The sequence below is a fragment of the Microtus oregoni genome, unplaced genomic scaffold (genome assembly GCF_018167655.1).
Source record: "Microtus oregoni isolate MIOR12 unplaced genomic scaffold, Mior012 000025F_ref0000491, whole genome shotgun sequence".
In the NCBI taxonomy this organism is placed as follows: Eukaryota; Metazoa; Chordata; class Mammalia; order Rodentia; family Cricetidae; genus Microtus; species Microtus oregoni.
The window spans coordinates 2738555-2764269 of NW_024543084.1; the positions used below are offsets into that span (position 1 = coordinate 2738555).

The 25715-nt window shown below is 38.2% G+C and overlaps 1 protein-coding gene across 1 annotated transcript in view; it reads right to left on the reverse strand.

The window, feature by feature from the left end:
* The window catches only part of LOC121462866 (rho GTPase-activating protein 15), a 568141-nt gene that overhangs the window by 206390 nt on the left and 336036 nt on the right, over positions 1–25715 (reverse strand). Inside the window, exon 9 of the mRNA XM_041674830.1 lies at positions 14954–15052. Within this exon, the coding sequence (XP_041530764.1) occupies positions 14954–15052 (99 nt within the window). The remainder of the gene's footprint in view (positions 1–14953; positions 15053–25715) is intronic.

Genomic DNA, 25715 nt, shown 5'->3' on the forward strand with positions numbered 1-25715 from the left:
GTCTTTGAGTTCTACTATGTGTCTGTAATTTAGATGAAATATGCTGTAAAACCCATGAGATGACATGAAAATTCTTTATGGGGCTCACATAGGAAATCTAGAATTTTAACTGATTGGTGAGCTATTCTGGCATTACTTTTAAAGGTTTAAAGATGCAAATACCATCTATCAAGATCAGAGAAAACAGACAGATTGTCCCTTACTTAGAAACCCTAACTCTGCATGGACGATCATGATTTTAGGAGTCAAGCAGAAAGCACCAAGTTTTGCTATATTAATTTCTAAAATCACAAAGGCTTCTTTAAGTGGTCTATGAGAGAGGATTTTAGCTTTATTCTTGACTGCGGGTTGTTAACCATCTATCAAAGAATCGTACACCCTCTGGCTACTCAGAACACATACATGTGCTTAGGAAAAGGGCATTCCAGTATCAATTGTTGCCTTGTATAAAATCATCTAAGGCTGGTATAAGTTTCACACATATTTCATGTTTTCTTTACCTGAAATCAAAAGACTATCATCATTTCCCCATTTCCTGAAGAACTAACAAAATTTAAGGCTTAGGAATATTTGAAAATCCATAATCAGTCTCTCTAGCTGATTCTTTTTTTTTTCCTTATTTTTTTTTCTCTCTAACTGATTCTTGAAGAGATTTTAAAAGGTAGACAAAGAAGACTACCAGTTTGAAACTTAGAGTTTATGTGCTCAGCTCCCACAATAAGCCTTAAGATTAATTACAGAGGCCTTGTTTATTTCAGAATTTTGAGGAAACATTTCTTTCAGGCAAAATTGCCTATATGTAAAATTCTGCAATAAGAAATAATGCTATTCTCTTGTCTTGAAATCATTCCTTTGTAAGAGAACTTGACTAATGGGAAAGAACGATAGGGTTGAGCCTTGTAAATCTGTGTGTGATATAAACAGGTGGAAGGAGACAATAAGAGATCAAAGATAAAACACTGAGAGAATAATAGAGTAAGAAAATCGATGGGCTGTATTGGCTTTAAAATAACAAGATAGAATGGTTTACACCTTACAAATATTTCTTTACTTAGATCCTTTACTATTTCCTTATAAACTAAAGCAGAGAGAAGAAATGATCTGAGTATATGTAGAAATTTGGGAAGAGAAGGGTATTATTCAGGACCACTAAATACAATTAATTTTGAATGGTTTGTTCTTACTGTCATAATATTCTTTTCATAGAGGATGAATTATAAAAGGATTATCTACTGTTCTGCACGTACAGCTTATGCAATGGTGCTTGTCTCAGGGTGAGTGCTGCTGTTCCTTTTGGAGACTACAGCTCCCAGCATTCCCCTGGACTGTGGATACATTTCTCCCAGACGTGACGTTTTCCACTGGGTCCTGAATCCTCATTGCACCATGCAGGCTTTTCTCTACACATTCAAATGCCACTAAGAGATGCTTCATTCTCTCTTGAAATCAAGAGAATCTGATGCCAAGGTCTTCCCTCTGTTTTGGTCAGCACACAATACAGTCTTGACAACTTCTACAGTGGTAATGTTTTTCACACGTGAACTGTCTATGCATAGACCGCTTGCACCTGATACCCCTCTTCTTCCTAGGGACCTGAAGCCTTTCACCATAACTCAATCTAAGTACAGACATATTGCCCCGAACATGGGCTGACTCATGAGGTCAGAGAGACTTCCAACCTGCTGTTCACTTTCACAATAAAACTTAAGAAAGGCCTTTGGACCCAGAACCAAATAAATTTCTGTTAATTCACTGGCTGGAGTATCAAAAGCAAAGATTGACCTTACTTCACCCAGTTCCAAAGCAATATGGTCTTCAAGCAGAACTCCTTGGAAGGAGGAGAGTTCAAAGCTTAGGAACACTGTATGCTTTAGAAGTGTCTATTTGACTCCTCTTTCCCCTCTGACTTATCAAAACAAATGCAAACTTCACTTTCTAGGGCTTAAAATATTGTAAAAGGAAACAATACCATTTCTTTTTCAAAATGATCCAAACTTTTAAAAACAACTGCATCCAAGTTAACACACAGTAGCGTAATAATGGTACCTGGACCCTTTCTATACGTGCTACACCTGATGCTGTTTGCCAGAAGAATATTAGCGGTCAGGTAGAGGCTCAAGGTAATGTGTAACGAAACCAGCATGCAAAGAGAAGGAAGGAAGGAGACAAACTCTTCTCTTTTTGGCTCATGGTTCCAGGGCTTCTGACCCTGCTCCCTCTGATTCCGCTGTCTATAAGTGTTCTTTCTAAAATCTTGTTCTAAAAATTGAACTGAAGTTTTAATATTCAACACTACTCAACCAAGGAAGTGTTTTTTCAATCCTCATCCTGTCAAGACAGGACAATGATGCTTCAGGATTTCTTCTACCAAGGCTTGATTTCATTCAAAGAGCCAGCTGTATGTGGACTTGTAGAGAAAGGCTTTGAAAATAAGGTGGCTGGCCTTCGACAGTTTTTGCTAAGCAGAAACGTTATGGTCATTTTTCTTTCCAGACTTTTAGTAATGTAGTATATGAGAGTTGATTTAAAAATATAATATTTAAGCCAGGAGGCAGTGGTTCATGCTTTTCATCCCAATACTTGGGAGGCAGAGGCAGTCGGATTTCTGAGTTCAAGGCTAGCCTGGTCTACAGCATGCGTTCCAGTTCAGATAGTGCTACAAGGAAAAACTCTGGTTTGACAAACCAAAGTGGGGGGGGGGAATTTAAATAATTCTTTTGCTGACTTCTCTATGGAAAAAAAATTTCTGATTTATCCTCTTCATGTTTTAAATGCAGTATCTGTTAAATATTAATATTTGGGTCTATAAAGACATGAGAAAAATATGGTCCTAATCTTTTTCATATTAATCTGTTTTCTTGTTTCAGTATTTCTTCTCATTGTTCAGTAAACACACAACTCTACTTCTTTCTGTTGGCTCTTCAGGAGGATACAGCTGACCTGTAGAGCTGTGTCTTTTGAAGAAGAGTTGATGTCTAACATTGGTATACTTTCTTAAATCTAAGTTCAACTAGTTTATCTAGGAAATCGAATTGCTTTATCAACTGCCTTTCACAAAAAAAGTTGGTGGGAAAAAAACCTTTCTGGTAGGAAATACATATATACATACATATATATGTATATATATACATATATATATATAAATGTAAATCAGATCATGGATTAAAGGATGAATATTGTATTTGAGGAATACTATAAGACGGTTCACTATGTTAGTTTTTCCAAAACTTTGTTCCAAATCAGGCTTGGATTATGTGTGAAAAGTAAGAACCTTCTACTGTAACAGGTGCTGGCAGGAAACTTCCATTAAAGCCATTGAAGTTCTGCCTGTAAAGATTTGGCATCTGCAAACATTCTCGCAGAAGAATGCATTATGCATCAGACTTTTCTCACTAGAAAAACAATGTGAGGCTGTGGCTGCTGAACAATATTCCCAGTCCCTATTTTGTTAACACGATTTTTCGGTGATGACATCTTTGCTGGCCTCGTGTTATATATGAAGCGTGGATCAGCTCTCGTTTCAACACTGTGAACGTGCATTGTCTTCTGTGTAGACAATAGAGACACTGGTCTACCATCTGTTTGTCCTATTTAGAGGATAAACTTGAAAATATTTTTTTCCCAGTGCCGTTCATGGTTTAAATGACTGTATCCACATTCTGAAGACTGACTCTTTGCATGAAATTTTAAAAGTATTTACCAGGTTTTTAGTGAAGGTGAGAACCAGGTCTATAGAGTGCTGGCAATAATCGATGTAAGCTCATGTGTATCTCAGACAGAAGGAACATTATGTCTGATATGTAATAGAAGATTAAAAAATGCTATTTATTTTTCTTTATATAAATATTCCATGCTAATATGGCCTTATCTTTAAAGTCCAATGATTCTATTCTCTGAACATAAACTTCCCTCCCTTACATAAATAAGGACCCCTTCTTTAGTCAGCCTTCATTTCTCATATTACTAAATCTACAAACCATATATTCTTTCTCATGTTAAATACATCTGAAGACAATCTCCTACTTTATCTTATAAACTGATTATTTATAAATAATTTTACTTACATACAAGGGTTAACTTAGAGTGACCAAGTTAATGTCTAAAAGAAAAAGGTATGTAAATTCTAGAAAAAAAAAACCCAGTAAATACAATTTAGTACATGTGTAATCCAAGTGCGTGTGTCTATATCTAGCTTTGTGGTTACCTTGTGTGTTAAATATCACCAAATAGTAATAGTAATAATTTGTATTTTATTACATAAATAATTTTATAGTTGAATTGATGGTTTTAAACTGAGCTTTTCAACTAAGCTGTAAACATGTATATATAATAAATATATATTCATATTCATATATATAATAAACATATATATCCACGTATATCCATAAACATATCTTTAGCAACAAGTCCTCATTGAGGCTAATCAAGCAGCTGACAGGATAGAGAACTCATACATGTGTATGAGCCTGTACACTGACATCGGCACTCAGGCAATGTGCCCAAGTGTGAGAAAGCCTTTGCTTCAGGGCAACAGCCAACCAGCTCAGCTCTTGATTGCACTGCCTGCCCCTGACCACATGGCCCTTTGCTGTATCCTTAGCCTCCCCTCCTACAGTAAGGGAACGCTGCTTTGTACTGCTTTATTGCCAATACATTTTTACTTTGTATGATGAAATGAAGCAAGGGACTGGTTTCATTAGAAGGAGAGGTAAACAGAACATTAATTAAATTTGCTGATGATACTAAATTGGGAGGAACTGTGGACATCTGTGAGGACAAAAGAATCATACAAATGGACTTAAGGAGTTTAGAAATACGAGCAGGAAATAATAAAATGAGATTCAGTCTTAAATAATGCAGGCTAATACATTTGGGAGAAGATAATCAGAAACATGGCTGTTCAGTGCATGGTCGAGGCCTGGAAAGTGGCAATGGTGAAAGAAACCTAGGGGGTGATAATAGGAAATACTATGCACAAACTTACAGGGAAGTAGTCACTATGCCTGGGGGTGTACATATAAAAAGGCAGAGCGCTCTTCTTAGGACACCAGCATGTTCGCAAGCAACAAATAGCAAATTTGCTTTCATTGTCGAATCATTCAGGTCCGTGGGACAATTTAACACCCTTCTGTGGGAAGATTGCTCTTCTCTATTAAAGATGACAAAGTTTGTTTTGTCTAAGACCTATGTTGGAAATCAGAGTCACTGTTTAATTTCTGTCATTTTCTACTACAAACTATTGCTAATATATCAGTCCATATATTGATGGTTGATGACATTGTAAACACAACCTCACCGCTCTTGCTTTATAGCTTCCTGTCTCTGGTTCGTATGATTGCACATAGTGTTCAGAGGCATTGTGTTTCCTAAAAGTCAGCGTCTCTTTAAGTCATGTGATACGATTCGCTAAGGATGGATGTGAGGCAGGGGTTTTAGATAATATCCACCTCTTTATCCACTTAACCACCCACTATGAATTGAGTCCCTTTCTCCTGCTGACTATGGAATTCTAGGTAGAGTAAAGATGGCTGCAAAGCCAACATGATGGCTGTGATGCTCTAGATGGAAAAACACAATGAAAGCAGCTATTGCAATCTCAGCACTTGGGGATATGTTAGGAAAAGTGGAGATGTTGTTAGCATGCAGAAGGAAAGCCCCTCTGGTATATTCAGGGGGCCACATGGTAGGTTGGGGATAAGTGAGAGCATTTTGTTTGGAGAAGGTGATTCTTCTGCTGTTTGCAAGAGAATCAAGACAAATGTTGCAAGCGGACTGACCGTGGCAGGTTTTTTAGGGGAAAGAACGAGCATACGGGATAAATAGAGGTCTCTAGAAGCAAGGGTTTTGCTGGACTTCCTAGAACACACGAAGCAGTTCATAAAGATTTGGAGATGGACAACAGGCAGGGATCACTTGATTATTATTATTGTTGTTGTTGTTGTTGTTGTTATTCACTGGTTCCGCAGGTAGCTCAGTAGTTAATTCACTCCAAACTTTCAAAAATTCAAAATGGAATTAGAAAAGAACAAAGCTTAATTATACATCACAATTCCAAATTTTAATGACATAGGTGCTTTCATAGTTTATAGGTTTTTTTTCCAATAGCATAGTTTAAATTTGTCCTGGATGAAGTACACATGGAAAAAAAATCAAAATTCATCTCAGAATTTTGGTTATTGACATCCTCCCTTCATTAGCTTCACATTTATATTTCTGTATTCAGCGTGGTTTTCTTTTTTTTATAAAAAGATTTATTTATCTTTATTTTATGTGTATATGTGTATGACTACAAATACATGTGTACTACATGTGTGCAGGTGCCCTTGGAGTCAAGAAGACTTGAATTCTCTGGAACTGGAGGTTCAGGTGGGTATGAGCTGCCTGATGTGGGTACTGGGAAGTGAACCTGGGTCCTGGGTGTGAACAGCAAATGAATGCTTTTAATTTCTGAGCCTTTTCCCTGGCCCCCGATGATGTATTGATTATATCATATGACAATCTCCTATAACTCAAAATTTTTTATTAAGTAAAAATTTCCTGAGAGGTTTGTGGAAAACAAACACTAAATCACAGGGAGGTTAACTAACACAGAACAGCAGTAACATTGCATTCCAACTTCAAGTAAAAGAAAAAGATAGAGAACTCAGCTTCCTATGAGGTTATAGAAATTGAGCCCGTGACTGCCCATCATCAGGCATGTCAATTGTAAGTCATTCAATTATCTGATTAAAAACAGTAGGTTAGTGGTGATGAAGCAGTGCCTGATGGGACATTACTTCCTCTAATGAAAACGGTTAAGGAATGGATAGTTCAGTGGTTGCTCGACTGTTCTCTTAAATAGAGTATCTCCAAATTGAGGAATATAAAATCTTTTGGTCAACCTCATTTCAACTGCCTAACATAGCTGGGTCCTGATGGAAAGATGGCACCCCACTGAACAATGCAACACATTCCGTAAGTGGTTGCACTTAAATGTTTAACAACCAAGCTGCAAATCACATTATCCCCTTCCATAAAATGGAGCTGCCTTCGCTCAGCAACTGTTGACTACGAGTTGCTTTTTATTTTGAGAGCCAAAGCAAAGATGAGTTCAGTTCACCCAGACCATTTCCTGGGAGCCCTTCCTCCTTAGGCACTGTGAGAGAAGTCAGTGCACTTAGGAAGGAACACGCAGGGAATTGAAGTGAGTATGTAAATACTTTTCTACTGTATGTTGTGCTATTACCCTAACAATCAGGCCTCCAAGATTAGTTTTTCTTAAAACGAGCAAGTTTTTTTGACTACGGGTCCAGGGTCCACAGTCTTTAGTAACCAACCTCAAGAGCTCTCCCAACATTATCATTTAAAGAGCTATTTTGGTTCTGTGTAGTTTGTTTTTCTTTTCAAAGTGCCTTGCCCTTGATTTTTTTTTTCCTGCTTGATTGTTTTTCTTTTTCTGAACTGAAAACAGGAAGTGGTCTGAAGAGTATAAAATTAGGCAAAAAGATTAAGCTAGAAAAGAAAGGATTATTTTTAACGCAAGAAAAAAATATTACTAGCTCCATAGACTATTAAACTATAAAATAACGTTCCAAGGAGTTTAAAGGCATCAAGGAATCATGGAGACATTAATCTTTCAAGGAGACAGGAAAATTATGACAAAGTACGGTGCTAAAGAAACGTATACGATGCTCTCAGTGCAACAGTGTACCCAGAGTAAGTATTTGGCTTGCTGTTTGTACGCAGATTGATATTTATGCTGGGCATTCTTCATTTGCAAATAGAAAAGGGGGAATTGGAAAGACCATCTTTTTTCTACGAACTTTAAAGGGAGAATTAGTCACCAGGGTACTCAAAAGAATATGAATTCTGGTTCACTCACTGCTTCTGAAACCAACCTAAGACTTCTTCATGTGTTGAGCCCAAGGATTGTTTATCTAAATAGAATTTATATGTTCTTGTTCTATCAGAAACAAAAGTGTTTTGCCCAAAGCATAGTAGCATTGTTGTGGAAATTTTCGTATTTTTGTAAATCAGTCAGTTTTCATTATATAACAAGAATTACAAATAAAAACTATAGGGTTATTTTGTTTTGATTCCCAGGGCAACAAATATCTGAAAAATCTTTGGCTGCCTTAAATTATTTTTTATTTTGTTCCCGATTATTGAAAACCTAAAAGCTTTCCAAACAAATATAATTTCTTTTTCAAATTTTGTAAACATTTGTTTCCAGGCGAAAACAGCCTGCCAGCTCTCAGCTCGATTATTTTTAATGGTTGCACTATGAACTTCTGAGTATAGGTCCTTATAATAGAAACTCACGGACCAAGAATTGACTTTATAAAATGATGCCACTTATAAGACATCTTAGAGTACTGGATCTTAATATGCCGAATCTATTTAAGCTTTCTATCCATAATAAAAGGCTAATTGTGCAGGGTCTTATTTTTGGCTTAAAACCAAGTGACTGCAGTGGAAAATATTTTAAAATCCTAAATTCCAGAATGGGGATTAAGAGTGGTGGTAAATGTTGGAAATAAGACCCAGGCTTTATCTGACACTATTCTTCTGTAGTCTGGATCCAGAAGTGTGGGAACATCCACAGTTGGTGCAATGCAATCTGGCCACACCACTGTGTTCCATAGCTAGCTTCACCGGTGAGTGACCGGCACATCAACTCCCACGCCAACTTCTGTTATGCTCAAGGTCTTTTTGATAACAAGACTGTCATATGTGCTTCTAAGTAGAGATAAACTTAATTGAATGTCATTAATAAGCACAGCAAATTAATTAATAACAGATCTTTGTGTGCAGATTTTTTTTTTTTTTTGATGATTTAAAGCATACTTTTTACTGCCAGATTTAACTTGCCGTCATTTTGCAAGAACAAATGTCTTCAGGACAGAAAAGCAAGTTTTGGGTAACTGCTAGAAATGACCCAATCCTGTGCTGCCCCCTTACAGAACTCCCAGGCCTACTCATTCACCCACATTCTCTTTCTTCCTTGCGAAACCTACTTCCCACCCCCAACTCTCCACCTTGCCATCTCTGATTTCTTTCGGGTTGTCTTTTCTGGTTTCTCTTTTCTACTCTTGCAGGCCGTTTCCTGTTTACTTTGTTGGAAATTGTCTTCTCTCCTAGCCCTCAATGTGGCTTTCTAACAGACACAGAGGCCCCAGCGTGACTACCCCAAAGAGCCTGCTCCAACTTGGCTCTAGGACAGCAGGACTGCTGTCAGGAAGGTGGCATTAAAAAAGCAAAACAAAACACCAAGAGAACAAAAAAGAAATTACAAAGGGAGAGAGAGAGAGAGAGAGAGAGAGAGAGAGAGAGAGAGAGAGAGAAAGACTGGTCTTAATTTTAACTCAGAAAGAAAAACTAAGTTAATTTGCAGCCTGCTCTCAAGAGCTTCATTGAGGATCGTCGGCGCTCAGAGGGCATGTGGACATCCAGCTCTTGACATAAAAGTGAGAAAAAACCCAAAACAAACACCAACAAACACTAACATAGCTTGCTCCCTTAGGAACATTTTTTTTGTCAAGTCCACAAATATTCTCCAGAGAAAAAGAAAAACTGCTTATCTTGTACCCTAGATTTTTGCTCTTAGCATGTAATTTTTATCAGTTTGTTTTGTTTTTATTACTTTTTTTTTCACTTACTGCTTATAAAACTAGGAAGCAGAAGTCTCTCTGGAAGAGGATAGAATCATAAAAGTTTTCAAGACTCTCATCAGAAACTAAACAGTACAAATTGCACATTCTTCGTAGACGGATCAGTCTTTAGTGCGTGCCTGGATCCAGCTCTCATAGATTATCTCAAAGTGGGAAAGAATGAACAGTATAAAGTTAGCAGGGCTGGGAGCAGATTTGTCTAGTTATGGCAATACAATCTGCACTTTAGGGGCCTAGATTTCAAGCAATGAGAAATAGCAATGTGAAGTTTTATTTTTATACCCAAAGTACTCAGTGGGATCTCAATGGACTGAAGGGTTCACTGAATGAAGTTAGAGAATATTAACAAAGGATAAGCTTCATGTAGCTCAGCAGAAAACCTAGATGATCATCATTCCCGTCACTTTCCCAATAATTTCTTGTACATACATACTCTACCTACTATTCACAGCAATCTGTTTATAGCAAATAGTCATATATCTATTTTTATTCCGTACTGTGTAGTTTCCGAAATCACAGACGTGTACTCATAGTTCTCACGCTATGACGGTACTAGCAAATATGACCGTATAAAAATTCATGTAGCTAAGGTGTCTGTCTGTCTCTCAAATTTCACATAATCACAAGGAATTAAAAAATCAGTGAAGGTATAATAATAATTTTAGCCATAATTTTTTTCAACTTGCTACAATCTATCCTAAGATAACTAATTGTTCAAAGTAAACATTCCACTCAGACCACAAAAGGAATCCATTATACAAACATATAATTCACAGTCATTTTTAGTGGGTTGTAAACAGTTTGGAATGAGTATAAAATGGGACAAAAATCAAAGTGAGCATTTTGAAATGAAAAAGTGTTTGCTACAAAAGGTCAGTCCCTTTGCTTGGCAAACTATGTAGAAAAGCCTGGGAAAATGCTGATCACACAAGCAATGAGGGGATTTTGAAGCCAACAGCCTCGTTGTTTCTTTAAACAGACATCGGAACCTATAACTGGATCCTGTCAAACAAACGACAGCAAAAAAATATAACAGCTGCCACGAAGTCAAATTGAGAGATAAAGCTTTGGAGGCTAAGGACCTTCTCAGAAGTGGACTAAAGGGCTTGCTGAAATCTTTAAGCAATGTTACGGGTCCCAGGGTATCTTCTGGGCACTAAGTCAAGTATGTAACTTGTGTTTCATTCCTGTCATATCTTTATGTGTTTGAGAGAAGGACACACACACACACACACACACACACGCACACAGAAAGGGCAAACTTCTTGTTGGTCAGCAATTGCTGAAGCATTCTGAAAGCTATCTTGTATCTCAAATCATTAAGGGTGGAAAACATGGGAATACACACACACACACACCACACTCTCACCCCCACCCCCCACACACTCACGCACAGTAGGGCTGGTGAGAGGGCTCATAGGGTAAGTGTATGCCACCTAACAAGACCATTTGCGTTTGATCCTTGGGAAGCACGTGATGGAAGGAGAGAACCAAATCCTACAAGTTGTCTTCTCATTTCCACACTCATGTTGTGGTATGTACATTCAGGAGCACACAGACACAAGCACACACACTGAATAAGAAAATTAAAATTGTGGTTAAAAAGCATATAATGTAAAATAATTATTTTAAGTACATATTTTAGTAGTGTAAAGTATATTCAGGTTGTTGAGTTCCAGATCTCTTGGTAGCCTCTTCTGGGGCCCAGGAGCAGAACTGGCAATCATAGAGGAGCTATCACAGTATGTTATGGATACTGAATGCCAACAGCATTTATATTAATTTTAAAATTCAGTTGTATTTCCTTACATTAAAAAATTGTACTTGATGTACAAAACATATTTAGTGTATAATTATGTTCATTAATTTAGTAAACTCTATCTCTCTAGAAAAGAAGTCTCTGGCAAGGTCTGTTTTTGACTTTTCATGTAAAACATGTCTTTCCAGGTATCACATATGGCTAACATATTTTACTGTTACCACACAATGGGTTCAGATAGAAGCTTTGTGAATAAAACCAAATTAAAATTCTCCTGATCCTACGTGGAGGGCAAAACAAACAAGCATGTGTTTATGGTTTAGGATTTGATCAATTACTTTAAAGACACACATCTTTGTTTGCGTTTCAGATTTTGTAATGGTTTTCCTAGCTTCTTTACCTGCTCTTTCCTCTCAAAGCTCTTATCTCAGCATGTGCTTTATCTTTAGTGTCTATTTCTTCTACGAGTTTATTTCATAACGGGAAGTACAATGCACATCTAGTGACTGCTCCCTCATTCAACATCCAAGGTGTCTTTCAGGAAGAAATCCAAGTTGAGACGTTCATTGCTCAATTTGAGTACCCCACAGAGAGTCTTCAACTATGAAAGTAAGGCAGAGAGAAGGAGCTGCAAATATAAAATCAATGTGATTCTTTGTACGAAAGTATACTTAGGGCTGCACAAACAGCAAAAAAAACAAAAAATGGCAGAAGTGACTGTAGTCTAAATAGCTGGGAAAGACAATATGGCCTAGCAGTCAAGAGTATAGTGAATCAAATTGAGACAAGGGAATGTACCAGGTAAGTCATTTGGTTTACAGGCTTACTTAGCCATTTTTTCTACGTTACGTACAAAAGATGCCAAAAATTGAATGTAACTAATACCACTTTACTGAAGCTGAACGAGGAATATGCTTCGTGCTAGTCGTCAGACAGAACTTCCTGGGAGACCCCAGAAGCCAAGCACGGTTCGGTCAGACTCAAGCAGTCAGCAACCGGAGAAGATGACGGAATCAATGCTGAGTTTGTCTGCCCTACCTGCTTCATTTTATAATAAATATATAAGCATTTAAAAAATACTGCTTGAGTTTTATAGGTGCCTTGAAAAAAAAAAGAAAACAATAACGGAGGGAAAATGAGGAAGGAGTGAAATCCTTTCTATAAGAGCCAACGTGCCCATATTATGAACCCAGAGGCCATTTTCCCAAGACTGGGAGAGTGAACGCAGCTTGCATTAAATGGGCCTTTCCTAGAATGGACCCATAAGCATTTCCCATGACCGCGCAGTTGAGTTTCTTGGCTGGAGGAGCATCTGGCCATTAGAAGGAGCACTCCAGATATGCTGAGTCCCAGCCATGCCGAGAGACTTGGCACCCCCCCCTGCTACTTTCTAGTACCAACCCTGCATCAAATGTCATCAGAAGCCTGCATAAATATTGGACTTAGATTCACATAAATTATTTCTGTCCTGAGGTGCAATATGCCAAAATTTAGTAAAAACAACACTTCGAGTAAACAGCATTGGCATGTAATTGTAAGAATATTAATCCAACGAAATGATCATGGAAAAATACAATAGAAAGTACACACTTGTAAATCTTGCAAGGATGTGAGACGTTTGCCTTGTGTCTTTGAGTTCTTATTGAACATTTCCATGGAGTTCCTTTAAGCTTACACTGCCAAAGTGCTTTGAATTTTCAGTGGCTTTGCAGAATTACAAAATGTCTTTGTGTTTCATTAGGATGCTCGGGAATTATTTTAATAATCGTATGTGTGATTAGCAGCTGTTTAGCGCTGGATCTACAAATTCATTTTGAGAGTAAACATTGGGACAATAAAATATAGTGCTGTCATGATTGCTCCTGTCAGCAGAAACATCATCTTACCTTATTAAAAATCACCATGAAAATGCCATGCATAGATACAATCCCTATTTATAGACAGTTTCTATTCTGTGATAGTATGGTATCTGTACCCTGCAAGGCTACACCAGGCAGGGCTTTTCATTTTGCCTTAGGTAGACTCACAAATAGAGATATAAGCTATTATTTCCATGTGCATACATCTTACTATGTTTGACCTTCCCCAATGGCCTATTTGAATTTTGTTTTTGATATAACATAATAATGTTCATACCATTGGTACTCAGTATTTAAAGGTGAATGAAGATTTCTTGGAAAATATGATAATTTAACTATTGGAAATAATGACAACCTTCTCAGCTGCCCATTTTGGCTTTAAGTATTTTAAAATAATGTTTATTCCTGAGATAGGTACCTATAAATGAAATGAAATGGCAACAGTCACTAAAAAACACATTTCCCTCTTAATTCCAATCAGCTTCATTCTGCGCAGGCACTTCTCTCGGTGCTTATTCTACAGTAACTGTTTCCTGTTCTCTCTGCTCTCAACTCTTCAACGCGCCTTTCCCCACAGCCACGGTCTTTATCTGTGTCCCTACCCAACCCTTCCCCTATTGTTATTCTCTCATTCCCTACTGATAGGGGAATAATAGGATCCCAAGGCTGTCCTTACAGTATAATTAAAGTATGAATTTCTAGGAGCTAGAAATTGCATGCCGTTTTTATTATGCTTCTATAATAAAGCCAGGTAACACCGAGAGAATTAAAATGGCCTTTTTCTGAGCAGAGGATTTGAAGATCTTTTTTCCTTTGGTTGTATTGTTTTAGGAGAATAGGTGTTGAAAATGGAAATAGGGTCAGCCATTGCTTTTCTCTGCAAACACCTCTATGTTTCGCATGATATATATTCCCCTAGATCCTGGAAGTATGTTGTAAACTTGTAACAGATGGTGATGAAGCTTCACATTTTTATTTAATACATTTTTTTTAAGATTCTGCATTTACAGTGTGTGTCTTCCAGGAAAAATGACCTTGAATGGATGAAGTCATAGTTCGAAGGAAAAACACTCCACAGATAAACTAGCATAGAAATGATGAGTCAATTGGGGTTTGTTTTGTTCCCTTCCGTGAGATGAAATAATTTCAGATGAAAACAGAATGTTGAAACAGAGGAGTCAAAGGTCATCTTAACACTAGAGGTGTATCTGCTAATTGTTCCAGGAAACCCAGTTAGCTGTAATCTGCACTGAGCAGAACCATGTGGAAGACTGTGCATCGGTATCTGTGGGTGGAAACGCTATTTACTTCACTTGGGTAATGCTGGGGGCTTACCAAAATGGTTCTGGCAAGTCTACCAGCATGAATGTCAGAGGGTTCTAACACCGAGAGTGCTGATATTTCATGAATGTTTTATCACTGGCTTGGAAACAAGAAGTTTGCAATTGATTCAACAGTATGTCAGACAGACAAAATATTAAAAAAAAGAAAAAGAACATTGGTGAGAATTGCTGATGTCCCTATTGCAAAAAACAAACCGAAGTTAATAAGAAACTTGATCCTCTTAGGCGATTAACAAAAGTCAAGTTTTAATTGTGTGGCTTCCCGGAGAAATCAGGAGGCACCGTGAACTCGAGCCGTAGCTGTTCAGAGAACACGGCAATGCTGAATATTTAGTTACCCACCTCGTTTTTCAACAGCTTCAATGCACTGCTTCACAAACCATGGAACTGTGGAATGTTCCCTTTCACACACTGTGTGCAGATGAGAGCCAAAAGTTTGATCTGCAAACGAAACAAAGATGAGTTTCATTAAAATCCAAGCCCGCGTTGTTCTTTAATTTGATTCTGCTTCCATAGCCAACACTGCGCTCTTCATCTCGCATAGGAATTGATTTCTGCTTCAATTTCAAAGTGTCTCTGGCAGATGTATAAGGACTGCGTGTCCCTTTATGGAACGGCACCCCATCTCAGTGTAAGAAAACTAGCATGGTCATGGATTAGGCGTGGAGGAAGAGTGTCTAAGTGTGTTTGAAATCCTGCATGTTTTGGAAGTTTGTCAGCAATTATTAAAAATATACTTTGGTCATTATAGTTGAGACATTCATCCTGCAGAGTTATTTGAGGAGTCAGGTAGAAGCAGAGAAAGCACTGAAAAGCCAACCTCTTAGTGTTTCTCCTGTCTTGAATGCTCACCCTCTTGTCTGATTTAAGTATCACCTTTGCGACAAACCTCTGCTCAGAGCTTCCCTAAGCCAGCCTGGCCTCTCCATTGAAATAGCCTCCCTGGACAGCAATTCCTCGGGTTGTTCAACAGATGCTGTAGACAACAGGGCTCGTTCTCAAAATGGCTCAGCAACATCAAATTAAACCAAGTTAAACAGAGTTTAAGATAAGTATTAAAAGTGCTTTGATTTGCTAGAGCCCTGTCATATGTGAGTTTCTTTAAGAGGGAGGAAGGGATAATATCCCTCGTACTTCTTTTGTTAATATCCCTTTGTTTCAGAGGGCATCTAACTAACGAAAGCTGCTGTAAGTGGGGGGCGGGGGGGGGGTAAGACCTCAGCCCCTCCCTCTTTCCTCCAATAGCTTTTCTGCATTTGTGATTAATGGAACTCTGAGTTGAACTTCAACTTGGTTCTGGAGGTTCCTTTATCAAAAGCGCCATTCGACAGCCAGGGGTACTACTGAGAGGTGATTGGATCAGAGTCCTCCTGATCCAAATACTAGATACATAATTGGATGGAGTCACTGGAAGGTTGTGGCAACTAGACACTGGTTGGAGGAAGTACATCTTGAGGGCATGCTTTTGGAAGGTACATCTCTTCCTTGGTTCCTGTCTGTTTCATTTTTTTCCTCCTTACTCTTATGCACTGAGCAATTGGTTTTGTGATACGTGGCCTCGCTGCAATGCTACAAATTCCCTTGCCACAACGCACTGTTAGCCCAAAGCAATGGATCCTTTTGACTCTGCACTGGACCCAGAAGCTAAAAGAACCTTTTCCTTCCATAACCGACTTTCTCAGGTACTGTGTTCCAACAGCAAGAAAAGTGACTAATACAGAACCATCTCTCTATTTCCAGAGCCCAAGTGTCTGAATCATCCGTTATTTTGTAGTTGCCAGGGCTTAGTACCACAGTAGACACTCATAGACTGTATTTTAAAAATAATCATAAAATATGCACCATGTACCAAGTGTGCACAGACTTGAGGGGCACTAAGTCCATCCCGAGTATTGTGTAACCATCGCATTACTCACTTCAAGATCTCATTTCAGTAGCAATGATATGCAATATGAACACCGAGACTAGTACGTGAAGAGTCTAAGGGTGTCCATTTGGATCAGAATGAGGCCTGGTCCCCCTATGACTTCTCATGCTATCCCTGATTTGTCCTCCACTAACTGTTTTCCTTTTAGCTTTCTCAATCTCCATGGAAACTAGTCTTGTTTTCTGAGTGTCTGTTTCTAATCCCTTACAAATACTTTGTCCCTGGGGTTGTGTTCTCATTATCCCCTCTGGGTGGAACTCTCTTGCTCCAGTCTTTGATCAAATGCTATCTTCTCACTGTAGTCTTTTCCAGCCACCTCTCAAAGACTGAGCCACTCAATTTCACTTTCTATGCCAGTATCTCTTTATTTGGGGATGGGGCTTACCTCCCCTTGAGATAATAGACCCATGTTGATTGTATAGTTTATTTAACTCGCTAAGAATTGAAATTCAGAAGGGTCAGAGTAAAACATTTACTATGGATCTTTTCTTAGAAGCAGGCAATGTTTGGCACATAATGGAAATTTATTAAGCATGTTTTGAATTGGCAGTGGGGATTTTGTAGAAAAATTTAAGTACACAGGAATGCGGAGACAAGATATAATAGTGTATAGCAGAATCCTAAGGGCCAAACTATTTTGATGATGAAGACACTGAGATTTCAGGGGAGCTGGGTTTTCATCTGTTACTTAGGAAAATGTATTCCTATGTGCTGGTAACAACAACATAGAGGGTATCAAGTAAGGCTAATGCACTATTAATAACACACCCTGATGTGGAAATATGTGTGTTTATACAAGAGACAGGAAGAAGATAAACTCAAAATGCAGAGAGTATAAAAATGGCAAACAATTGTATATGCTTTGAACAGTTGATGAAGTAGCAGAGATTTGTTCCAAACGGTGAGCATCCCTATAATAAAGAGTGACATGAATATTACCTAAGAAAAATTGTCTAGGGCTTCAGATTAAACATTTTAAGTTGGATAGAGTTCACAGTCAGGAAACATGACTACAGTATGTAAACCTGTTAATAGGCTTCATTATTTTAGTCTATTGCCCAAATCTTGATTGACTCTTCTCTTTGCACAGCAATGAAGGAGGCACTTGAAGTTGTAAAACGACACTGCAATTTTTCTAATATTGCAGGGTTGATACAGCATGTGCCATAAAAGGTGTTGAGTGGGAATAATAATGCAATATATATATATATATATATATATATATATATATATATATATATCGGTGTATGTCTTCCATGCCTTCAGGAGATGAAGAGAGACAGAGACAGAACTACATTGAATGGAAGTCATTCAAGAAAGTAGATGCAGTCATAAAGTGAGTGCTAAATTTCCAGAAGGACTTTGTTTTCTTTTTTATGTGGGTATAAGAGAAAGATGGAAACTTTAGGACATTGTCTCTTTGTTTATTATCTGGAAAAAACAATCATGAGGGCCTATTCTGCAGTATAATAACCTCAGGATCCCATATAATTATGATGTTACACCCTCCTCATCCTTTAAATGTATCCTGTGCAAGATACTGATACATATGGGAAGAACATGTGATCATGAATTATGATGTGTCTGGGGTAGTAAAGGTGCATTGTGGGCTTATATAGGAAAAGGGAAGACTAGCCTTACCCAAGGACAACTTCCCAAAGAAGAGGCGAATCCTCACTAATAAGTAGGACTTGAGAAAAAATCATGAGAGGAACACAAGCTCATTTGGAGAGATGGAGGACACTAAGTGCCAGCACTTGGGGAAAAGACAGTATGACCAGAATGCCCTTTTCAAAAAAAAAAAAAAAACTAAAACTAATGGTTTATTGAAATCTTGATGAATTACGCTTAAACAGGAGATGAAGATTGTATTCTGAAGTGTCTTATATTTTGTCAACTAAGTTCAGTAATTTGACAAATAATAATTATGTCCTATAAGTATTTCCTTTGTAATTTACTTTCTTGTTCTGAGAATTCACTCAGGATGACCAAATGACTCCATAGGTAATGGCCCTTGCTGCTGCCAACCAACCTGGATAAAAACCCTCTGATCCACATGGTGGAAGAAGATAACAGCTCCTGAACATTGTCCTCTGATCTCTACACAATAAAAGTGGCCATTCAGACACCTTTACACATACATCTTCATGTGCACACAAAATCAACCAATAGAAATAAAACAGAATTTGTAAGGCACAACCCAAGAATGATCTCAATTGAAATCTACGTCCCTGCATCTCTGGTTGATGGGATGGTCTAGACAAGAAACAGAAAAGCGATTTGGGGTGTGTGCAGAGATTTTGCTTTCTTATCCTATGAAAAGATTGTGGAGAAGGAGCCACTTTCCTTTCCTTGTTTGCACTTGGGACATCACCTTGTGATAGTGCTTGGGTCAAGTGGAGCGCTGCTGTCACTATGGGGCAACGGAGAACCAAGGCTAATTTGCTTTAAAAGAAAGCAATGGAACTTATTATATGCCAGCAGTGAGACACTTCTCTAGATTTCTTACATACCATTGTTCCTACACAATATGGAGTAATATTAGCAGGTTGCTGGGACTTTTGAGTTAAGCATGTGTCATAACCATAGTTCTGCTTGAGGAAGTCTGTTTGATGGATTTTAAAGAACATAGGGGTAGAGAGACGAGTGGGTAATTAGATACTAGGGTCTGATAACTATTGTTAAATAGGCAATGCACAGTTTAGGAAGGATGTTATGAATACCAAGCCAGGGTAAGGGTGTAAATTTCTTTTAGTTCATGATTTTCATGTTTTGGGAGTTAGAGTGTGAATTTGTACCCCCTACCATGTAACCATAAGGTTCCATTGATTAGCATAAAATGTATTCATTTCTCTTCATATCCTTTGACACTGGGCTTGATCTGTAGCTAGCTTGGAGTGATAAGATGTGAGCAGAAATGTATTTGATCAGTTCCAGATGAAAGCCTTAGAGAGCCTGCAGTCTTTTACCCACTTAGTCACTTCTGTGTTGTTACTCACAGACGTCTTCCCTGGCTGGCCACTGTCCCGTTAACTTGGGTTCCATGAGAAACATGTATGGCCAGAGCTGAAGCTAATGTTCAGAAGTCCAAGCAGACTGTGCATTAAAGCAGTTCTGCCAAGCCAGGCCTTTTCTAGGTCATGCATACCACACCCCCACTGCAGAACCATTATATTATATGCTGCAAAATTTGTTTATTATTTAGCAATATCTCACCAATTCAACTTCAACTGGAGTTCAAGGGTATGGTAAAATGTGGTTTAACCTGAAATGTCAAGGGAAAGGAAAAGAAGCAGCAGAACATAAAAAAAAAAAAAAAAAAAAAAAAAACCTGGAGAGAAAATGATGAAAACAAACACAGCAAAAACCATACAATTCTCCCCAAAAAAGAGGAAGTTTATGCTTAGTTTGAGTTCAGTTTATGGAGAGATCTCAACTTAAGTTGTTTGTACCTTAACATTTATATTTGTTAGAGGAGGCAAGAAGGATAGGCAGGAGGAGAACTTGAGGGGACAGGATAGATGAGATGGAGGAAAGACAGAGAAGAGAGCAACGAAAGAGATATTTTGATTGAGGAAGCCATTATGGGACTAGCATGAAACCTAGCACTAGAGAAATTCCCATGAATCCACAAGGCTGACCCACGGTAATACACTAAGGAGTAGAGAAGAGGGTACCCGAACTGGCCTTGCCCTGTAGTCAGACTGATGAATATCTTAACTATCACCATAGAATGTTCATCCAGTAACTGATGAAAACAGAGGCAGAGAACCACATTGGAGCACTGAACTGAGCTCCCAAAGTCCAGTTGAAGAGTGGGAGGAGTAAATATATGAGCAAAGAGGTCAAGACCATGATGGGGATACCCGATGAAACAGTTTACCTGAGCTAATGGGAGCTCACTGAACTCCATCCAGACAGAAAAGGAATCAGTATAGGTTTAAACTAGTCCCTCTGAATGTGGGTGACAGTTGTATAACTGGGGCAGAACAGATATATAGAGAGGGCCTTGAACCGTCTCCAAAGCAATGTGCCTTACCCTCTATGTGGAGTGGATAGGAGGTTGGGTGGAGGGGATAGGTGAAGGGAATAGGAGGAGGGGAGGGAGTGGGAACTGGTATTGGTATGTAAAATGAAAAGAGATGGTTTGTTTTCTTTTTTAAAAAAAAGACAAGAAAAAATTTTAAAATTATATTTGTTATGCTTTACAAAATATTATGACATTTCTTATTCTGTGTTTTCAATTCTACCCAATTTAATTCAGAAATATCAGTGAACACCTAGCATATGCTGAGTAGTGTATTTTTATTTATTTATTTATTTATTTATTCATTCATTCATTCAGCAACTATTACATGTCAGATAGAAGGCAGGCCACTACTGTTTATAGATTAATGTATATTTCATATAGGACTTTCACAGTAGTTACAACAAAATGTAATTTATGGTGGTATTGTGAGCATTCATGATTATTTACAGTGTACTTACTCTAAGCCATGTCTGGTTTATACAGATATTGTATGACAGTCTGACTAATATATTATAAGTTGAAAATATCTCATGTTAGCTGGCCATCCCAGGTGGTGAGCCCTTGTCATATGCACACATAAACAAAACTAAATACACTCAGTCAAATATATATGTATATATTTATATGTAAATTTACTAAATTATAGATGTACATTTCTCTATTAATTATTTTTCTATTGCTGCAATAAAACAATGAACAAGGCCATTTATAGAAGAAAGAATTTTATTTGGGCTTAAATTCCAGAGGATTCAAGTCCTATGATGACATGGACAGACAGCATAGCAACAAATCACGGACAAGCAGGAAGACAGAGAGGTATAGTGACTGGGGGTGGGAAGCTGAGAGCTCACATCTTAAAACTCAAGAAAAAAGCAGAGACAGCAACTTTACATGTTGACACGGGAAGAATAACTAAGCTCTCAAAGGTCGTGTCTGGTGAGACACTTAAAACACCAAGGCTCCATCTCTCTAAAAGTCACCATCTGGGGACCAAGTGTTCAGATATATGAGTCAATGGGAGATATCCTCCTTCAAACCACCACAGGTAATAATAACAATTTAAAAGTGATCATACACTTGGGAGGAATGAGTAGAAAGATGGAAGAATGGGAGTTATGGAGTAGCAGTGCTCACACATGAAAATTCAAAATTAAAAAAAAATCTATTAAAATTTAAAAAGTATGGGAGAGCTTTCCATTTTCTGGTGTATTCCTCAATTTCTTTCTTCAAAGACTTAAATTTCTTGTCATATTGGTCTTTCCCTTCTTTGGCTATAATTACTCCAAGATATTTTATGTTATTTGTGGCTATTGTGAAAGGTGATGGTTTCTGATTTTTTCTCAGCCTATTTATCATCTGTAGAAAGGAGGGCTATTGAGTTTTTTTTGAGTTAATCTTGCATCCTGCTACATTACTGAAGGTGTTTATGAATTGTAGAAGTTCCTTGGTAGAATTTTTGGGGTCACTTATATAAACTATCATATCATCACCAAATAGTGAGAGTTTGACTTCTTCTTTTCCAATTCTTATCCCCTTGATCTCCTGTGGTTATCTTATTGTTCTATCTAGAACCTCAAGTACTATATTGAATATATATGGGGAGAGTGGACAACCTTATCTTGTTCCTGATTTTAGTCGGATTGCTTTGAGTTTCTCTCCATTTAGTTTGATGTTGGTTGTTGGCTTGCTGTATATTGCCTTTATTATGTTTAGGTATGTTCTTTGTATCTCCAAGACCATTATCATAAATGGATGTTATGTTTTTTTGAAGACTTTTTCAGCATCTAATGAGATGATCATGTAGGTTATTTTTTCTGTTTGTTGATATGGTGGATTACAATGACAGATTTTCATATGTTGGACCATCCCTGGATCTCTGGGATGAAGTTTACTTAGTCATAGTGGGTTCTTGGATTCGATTTTGCCAGTATTTTATTGAGTATTTTTGCATCAATGTTCATGAGTGAGATTGGTCTGTAATTCTCTTTCTTTGTAATGTCTTTGTGTGGTTTGGATTTGCTCTTGGGTTGGTAGAATTAACATAGTAAAAATGGCAATCTTACTAAAAGCAATCTACAGATTCAATGCAATGCCCATCAATATCCCAGCAAAATTCTTCACAGACCTTGAAAGAATAATCCTCGACTTCATATGGAAAAACAAGAAATACAGAATAGCCAAAACAATCCTAAACAATAAAGAAACTTCTGGAGACATCACAGTCCCTGACTTCTAACTCTACTACAGAGCTACATTACTGAAAACAGCTTGGTATTGGCATAAAAACAGACAGGAGGACCAATGGAACTGAATCAAAGACCCGGATATCAGTACATACACCTATGAACACCTGGTTTTTGACAAAGAAGCAAAAAACATAAAATGGAAAAAATAAAGTATATCTAACAAATGATGCTGGCATAACTATATAGAAACATGCAGAAGAATGAAAATAGATTCATATCTATCACCATGCACAAAACTCAAGTCCAAAAGGATCAAAGACCTCAACATAAAACCCACCACACTGAACCTCATAGAAGAGAAAGTAGGACATACACTTGAATGTATGTGCACAGGAGACCACTTACTAAATATAACCCCAGTAGCACAAGTACTGAGAGCAACAATTAATAAATGGGACCTCCTAAAACTGAGACACTTCGGTAAAGCAAAGGATATGATTAATAAGACAAATTGACAGCCTACAGAATGGGAAAAAGATCTTCACCAAACTCACATTGGACAGAGAGTTGATCTCCAAAATATACAAAGAACTTAAGAAATTTGTCATCAAAAGAACAAATAACTCAATAAAAATGGGATGCAGACCTAAACAGAGAACTCTCAACAAGTGACTCTAAAACAGCTGAAAGACACTTAAGGAAGTGTTCAACATCCTTAGCCACCAGAGAAATGCAAATCAAAACAACCTTGAGATTCCATCTTATACCTGTAAGAATGGCCAAGATCAAAAACACTGATGACAGATTATGCTGGAGAAGATGTGGGGTAAAGGGAACACTCCTCCATTGCTGGTGGGAGTGTAAACTGGTACAGCCCCTTTGGATATCAGTATGGTGATTTCTCAGAAAATTAGAAAACAACCTACCTCAAGCCCAGCAATACCACTTTTGAGTATATACCCATGGGATGCTCAATCATACTACAAGGACATGTGCTCAACTATGTTCATAGTAGCATTATTTGTCATAGCCAGAAACTGGAAACAACCGAAATGCCCTTGAGTGAAGGTGGAGACACACACGAAAAGCTATCTTGGCATTTTTGAAAACTCACACGACATGGGTGATTGTGAAAAGAGTAGTCTTGTGAGAGTCATAACACCAAAACTAGATGGTTGTGGTCAAGTTTTGTAAAGAAGATGAGGAAGAGATGGATTAACTAGACAAAGGTATAGGACTTGATGTCTGACTTGGGATAGATAGGAGAGGAATCAACTACAGGGTGTTTTTGATGGTTGAGTGTGTGAGGAGGTACACTACTGACTACCCTCAGCAGTCTTGTGGGGGGTGGAAGAAGTGTTCTATTGCTCTTCACTGAGAGATCCTGGGAAATGAGGATTTCATAGAAAATCTTTCTCCCATTGCTGGCAATGCCATAGGACAGAAGACAAAGCAAAACAATCTAAATGTTTTAAATTTCTCTGAAGTGTTCGAGTTCAGTAATTACTAGCACAGGCAATATTTTTCATATTGCTTCTATCCTCCCTGAAGATTTACCATCTTTACTCAAGAAAATATGGCTCTGGAGCACAGGATTGCAGCCCCCACATGAGCCAGCAGGTCCATGGCTGCCTTATAGATCAAATTGAGGCCCCACTCAAGAAATTTAAAATCCAGATGCAGAGAGATTGGGGACAGTGCTGTTTATATAGATTTGAACTGTGGGACTGCTTAGATTTAGACACTGAGGACAGCACAGCCTCTTCTGAGTTGGCTGGGTGGGATGAATGGGTGAACAAAACAACTTTACCAACAAAGAAATTGGTAAAGGGACCAGATGCAAGTAAGTTCTTTGCAAAAGCCAGCCCCAGCAACTAGGCCCATTCCATGGTGCTCAGACTTCCCCAGTCCTAAATTACAAAGGCTTCCTGCCACCCTTTCTTGATGGCATTCCTTAAGATGTTTCCTGTGTGTTACTATTATAAATATAACTGCAGCCTGGACATAAAGCTTCCCGTGAGACAGCAAGTAAGAAGGTACAATTACAATATGAAAGGCCAAGATGGACAAAATAACTCAGGATCCACCCTTCCAGAGGGTATTGCTCAGAAAACACATCGTATCCATCAATTCTCTCTGGAAAGACACACAGGAGAATTAGGGCCAAAATGAAGAACACAGTCCTGAACGAGGAATCTGAAAGGATTTTGTGCCCCTGTGTCCCTTCACACCCCACACAACCCATATCCCTGAACTGGTCAGTTAAGTAACCAGAAAAACTTCATTCTTACATATGTGGGTCATACGAGTTTCTATGAATTGCAAATGAAAAAAAACTATCAGCAAGACATTCAGCTTCAACATAAATAATGAATACTTATCTCAGAGGGTTGATGAAACAACTGTGCAAAGTGAGAAATCTTATCAAAGAAAGGATATCTTAGAGATTGATTTTTAAAAGATATCGCGTTTAAGGATGGATTTAGAATGTCTCCCATCTGCAGATTTGATCAAGTCTAGAGTTTCACATACCAAGGAGGACCTTTACGTTACAGGAAAGCATTTGACTTTCCGTCTTAAAATAGCGTAGACAAGGGGGAGGGAAAGAGGAGAAATTTTGTTTCCTTGGCAGGCTTACATGACCAGCTTTGCCCCTAACCTCCATGGTTGTTGCCTGGCACACCATTAAGGATTATTTCTGCCTTCCTCCTCCTTATGGATATTCAAAAATGGGAGCCTTCCCAGCACCCCAAGTTCCTAACTCCCCACCTACATTCCCATCTGTGGGCTCACTGCTAATTTTTTCTTCCTGTCTTAACAACTTTTGTTTTGTATTTAGAAAAGGCCTCTTGCCTGAGGTGTCAATATTTTTGGAATCCTCTGCAAGCGTCCCCGGCCTTGGCAAGTGTGACCATTCTATCCCCACCCGACTGCTGCAGCATTTATACCAAGGGTGGCAGG